At 41.4% G+C, this 5255-nt stretch overlaps 1 protein-coding gene across 1 annotated transcript in view; it reads right to left on the bottom strand.

Moving 5' to 3' along the window:
• Positions 1-273: 273 nt before the first annotated feature.
• Positions 274-5255, bottom strand: part of dnaaf11 (dynein axonemal assembly factor 11) — a 20372-nt gene continuing 15390 nt past the window's right edge. The window contains exon 12 of the mRNA XM_007577907.2: positions 274-3808. Coding sequence (XP_007577969.1) covers positions 3634-3808 — 175 coding nt within the window. The 3' untranslated portion in view covers positions 274-3633. The remainder of the gene's footprint in view (positions 3809-5255) is intronic.

The following is a 5255-nucleotide window of genomic DNA, read 5'->3' as shown; positions in this document are numbered from 1 at the left end:
GCTATAGGAGGCTTCATCTGTTCCATAATCAAGAACTTTGACTTTATATTAGCGTATCTGACGGGCCTTTCCAACCTCCTGGCTCATTATAGAAACAACCAGAGACCTGAATTATACATTTAGCTGGAGGGATTTTCATGTGGAAAAGAAGCTGGAAGACGTTGTTAGCGTACGGCGTCTGACTGAAGAAACGCTCATCATACAGCCAGAAAAAAACACCCAGCAGCACCGAAGAACTGGGTCACTGAGAAAAATCATCATGTGAAGACAGAAGAAAAACAACGGAGCATTTAATTCAAAGGACAGGAAGAAAATTAACCATTAAAACCAGGTTGACCACAAAAACCAGTCAGTCAGCACTCTGAGCCATTAACCCCGACATAATGGTCCCAGTGTGACAGTAAATTCAATCAGCTGTTAAATACACTGATGATGGTTTCTAAGCTGCTTCCAGACAATTTAATCAAGAATTTACAGATTTGTGGAAAAATGGAGATTTAACAATGATGCTGATTCATATCAGAAAAAACACAAGATTAGATTAAATCTGCTTTAAAGACGAATATCAGGAAACAAATATAAACTATATACAACACAAATACACATTTAAATGTCTGAAATGAAGCAAAACCCAAATAAATGAACCAAAATGTATTTACATCTAAAGTATCATTAAATCATTCAGACTGATTTGTTTTTAAAACAGCAGCTTGCTGTAATGTTTCTCAGTGCTGTGAACACATCGGCAGTATTTTCTGTTTCTGTCCTGAGATCAGATAAAGTTTTACTGACGGAGCTCCACAGGGCGCCACACTCGGTCCTCCTTCGGTCTGTTTTCATTTGGTGCAGTCGTTACAGAGACAATCCGGTTTACAGATTAACCAATTAGATTATATGTCTGGCAAAATAATCTAGAAAAATAAATGGCCTATTCAAAGTCAGAACTGTCTCCTGGTTAACCGAAGAATTTGTTCTGAATATTTCCTAAAACTGCTCAGAAACCCACAGTTGATGTTTTCCATGTAAACTTTATTTGCATGAAGTTGAATTTATTTTTGAGTTAGTTTCCTCTCAGTCCTGATAAAACTGATGAGCATCACATTTGCTTTATAAATAAACATTCATTCATTTAGAAAAGCTGTGGAAGTGGGAAGCACCCACTGAGTTACTGCACCAGCGGCGCAGAGCCGGAGATTTATTACCAATAAATCAGAAATCTGCAGCCTGCAAAGACCTGATCGATCATCATTTCTGAGTTAAAATAATAAGATGTTTTCCAGTGAAAGTGGAGAAATTAGCTAGTGCGGCTCCAGGCTGCCTTCCATCAGCTCTGATGTACTTTCAGGTTGCAGTAAAGACAAACATCCTGCTGTACGGCGCACACAGCTCAGTCCAAATATAGCCTGGATAATAAAAGAGTGAAGCCGTCAGGATGGCAGAACGATTCCTGCAGGCGTACAGAGGAGGAAGAGCAGGGCGAGGAAGAGGAGGAGCGACCTCGGAGCTTTTTAAGGTGACAACTCAAGAGGAAAGTGAAGACTCAGGAGAGTTCAGCCGAGATTCAAGGAGAGAAGAGCGAGCTGAAGAATAAGTTTATGTCCTCTGGGCAGAGAGGAGCTTCTAATCAAAGTCTGGCAGAGGAACTGAATCTGAGGCCGAGCAGCACAACTCGACGGCCTAAAACCGCAAACAAAACACAAAAACAGCCACAGCGCATCGATTTTCCTGCAGCTGCGGCTTAAAAGCAGCACAAAATTAAATCAGGGAAGAGAACAAGTCAGGATTTTAGTAGTTAATGAATTAATGAGAGGAATATGTTCACTTAAAAAGAAACTAACTAACTTTGGTCAACCAGCAGCAGTTAAACATCCATCAATAAAGGTCAGTATGAGAGAGGCTACGCTAACTGCTAACAACACATCAGTCAAGCTAATTGCTGAGCTAACAGCCAAATCAACAATTCAGTTAATATTTAACCGAACAGCTTAAATATTAAGCAGAGTTATAAAGGGAGATAACTGGACTTTTGTTATCTTGAAAATATTTCAGCCTCATTAGTGACGCTCTAATTCCCAATCAGCATGATTGATCTGATGACAGTTTATAAACCTAAGACTCTCATCCTATAAGCTTCTGAACTGAAAACGACCTTTAGATGAGAGACTCTGTTGCCTTCATTAATTCTCAAGTTGACCTTTGACCTAACAGTCAGGGTAGCACTCAGACAAACAGCTGTTAGCATGACCGTTTACTCAATCACTTTAAGAAACAGTCATGCTAATACAAGCTATACTTAAGCTAACAGCTCTCTAAACACTCAAACAATGAAGCTAATTAATAAAGTGACAGAATGAAAGCTGAGCTAAAATTTCACTAATATTCAAGCTAACAGTCAAAAACCTCTTGAGCTACGCTAATGCTAACATTCATATAAACAGTTAACAGTTGATAGTCAAGCCAATAATGAACAGTGAGATAGCAATCACACAGTCATGTAAACAATCACACTGCTAACATTAATAGCCATGTAATAATTAAGCTAACATGCTACAGAGCTAATAGCTTCTCTACTTAAAGTAAAACTATCAGTCAAGCTAACAGCTGACTGATAGTTAGCTTAAGTTGGTTTGCTAACCGCTAATAAAACCCAAAAGAAGAGGAAGCTGCCAGCTGAGTTGGCAGATGAACTAATAGACAAGCTAATAGAAGAGCTAACCTTCAGCCAAGATCACAGTTTAAGTGACCAATAAGTTACAGATCAGGTTAAGAGTACGGTGAATATTTAAGCAAATATTACATTTTCTCAAAGTCAAGCAAACAGGCACAAACATTTTAAAGGGAACAGTTGAGCTAAAGTTTAAGCTAATATTTGAGCTAACAGCTACTCTGACGACATTTTCTTTCTGCAGATTGGAGGTTTCCTGTTGAGGCCAATGAGGCTGAAGAGTCGCTGACAGAGACGAATAAACCTGTGAGGCCTCATCAGATCAGAAGCAGGAAGCTTCAGCGTTAGCACGCCGGGTTCCTCCGAGGAGTTAGAAACTAATTTAACACTTGCTCTTTGCAAAGAAATGAAACGATTCCAGGCAGACACTGAGCTCAAACGTTGGAGAAAAGCTGCAGAAACTCTTCTGGACGTCCGGAGAGGCAGCCAGCTTCCTCATTATGGTTCCACTGATTCTTCAATCTGAGACCAATAACACCCAAATCCACTAAAACATGAAAATCCCAGTTTACCATAACGAATCCGTCACAAACTGCAACTAAAGACAGTCAGATTAAAACACAATGAAGAGTGAAGGTCAGTAGTTTCACACATTACAGCAGATTTAAGTTATATTTGTGTTTTTGTTTGTCGAGGCGATAAATCATGTTTGGTCTTAATATTTATAACATGCATGTGGAATCTGTACTTAAGCTCAAGAAAAAGGATTAAAAAACTAAAACACCAAAAAACTGTCCAGAAGAAAATCTTTTTACTGAAATAAAAAATAAAATCTGTTTTTCTGTCAGAATCTTCTGAGGTTTTGTTGCCATCACTAATATTTGTTTTGCTGTAAGACAATTAAAATCACGTAACCAGGATTTGCCATTTTCTGTGGAGCGGCGGTGAAACTTTGTCTTTAAAACATTTTAAATGAGTGGAGGAACCTCGGGGTCGTCCATGAACCCTTCAGGGAGTTCTGCGGTTAAATCCTGTTTCTCCTGAAGATCTTCTCCGCTGCTCCGCTCAGACACGATGTTGGTGATATCAACGGATTTACGTTTACTGGGATCAACTTCCAGCCTCTCAGGAATTTTATCCTTTCTGGAAACAGAGAAATGTGTGTTAAAATAAAGCTGGAACTGAGTTTGGATGCATTTTACACTCTTTAAATATCAGAGCTTCCATGTTTTCATGGTGTTTGCAGTCACAGTGAATCTATTTTCCTTCTTTTTCCCACATGGAGCTGAAAGTGTTAAACTAAAGCTGTAAAAGGTTCAGGCTGAGAGAAAGTTGCTGGTGTTGCTGTTGTGCAGCAGCTGGTGGCAAACAGCAGCAGAACCTCCTCACTGCTTCTGCTGCTTTATTAAGAGGGGAATTCAGCTTCCAGAGGACAAAACGTCCCGACTCGTCTCACTGAGGAAAACTACCGGAGAAACGGGTTTCAGCTGGATCCTCGTCCTGAACCCAGGAACTGGACGGCTTTCGGGTCAGAACCTCAGACTGTCACTCTGAGTTTCTCCTGAACAAACCATAGAAGAAGAGCGGTGGAGGCGTCACCGCTCCAGCTTTTTAATGAGGGTGTAATTGAGTTCTGATTGGACGGGCCGGTTCTGGTCAGTGTCTGGTGATCCGGGTTTTGAGGAATCTGATTGTAAGGCCATCAGCTCACCTTTAGACAGGAACCAGACTGTAATCTGATGAGTCACTTCACGGTTCGGACCTCCAGCCTTCAGAACCACCTTCACAGCAGGAGTCCAGTGATTCATCAGAGATGTTGGTCCGTGTGGAGCTTTAATTTACTCGGCTGTTTTGTAAACTTTCAGTTGAATAAAGTTCAACTTTGTTGTTCTGATTAGCGTAGCCACCGTTTTAGGCTCAGGTTCCCATTCTGAGTAGCTTGATTTTGTTCGGATAGGATGAATTAATAGCTCAAATTATTTATTTGGTATCTTTATTATAATAACGTTTCTTAGTGGAACCCAGAGTTTTTCTGCTAATCAGAAAGACGTTTTGGGTGGAGCAGTCAGTGGTCCTCTCTGCTGCCCCCTCTGGTGAGGAGGTGCCATCCCACCTCCTCCATCAGCCTCTGTGTCTTCATATCAGTTTTTATTTCGGTGAGTGAATCATCAGGAGCTGATCTTCATGTCTCAGGAAGCTGGAGGGTTCAGAGGAAGTGAGATACTCCGTTATCCTAAAATCCATTTCCTGCTCTCAGGAAAACCCATTCAGACCTCATCATGTCCTTCAGATCCGCTGCAGGACGGCTGATCTGTGGCAGAGCCAGGGGTCAAAGGTCGGCCTCTGATCGGCTGCATGGTGCCATAAGTCACCATGCAGGTTCTTGACCGGGCTGCGGGTCAGCAGGGGGGCTGATGGGGAGAGATGAAGGACAGGAAGCGACTGATGATGGTGGTGGTGGTGATGATGATGATGGTGATGGTGGTGATGGTGATGGTGATGATGATGATGATGATGATGATGGTGGTGATGGTGATGATGATGGTGATGGTGGTGATGGTGATGGTGATGATGATGATGATGATGATGA

Source organism: Poecilia formosa, unplaced genomic scaffold (assembly GCF_000485575.1).
Source record: "Poecilia formosa unplaced genomic scaffold, Poecilia_formosa-5.1.2 Scaffold459, whole genome shotgun sequence".
NCBI lineage: Eukaryota > Metazoa > Chordata > Actinopteri > Cyprinodontiformes > Poeciliidae > Poecilia > Poecilia formosa.
The sequence above is the reverse complement of the archived record's forward strand: the minus strand, read 5'-3'. Positions and strand labels throughout refer to the sequence as shown.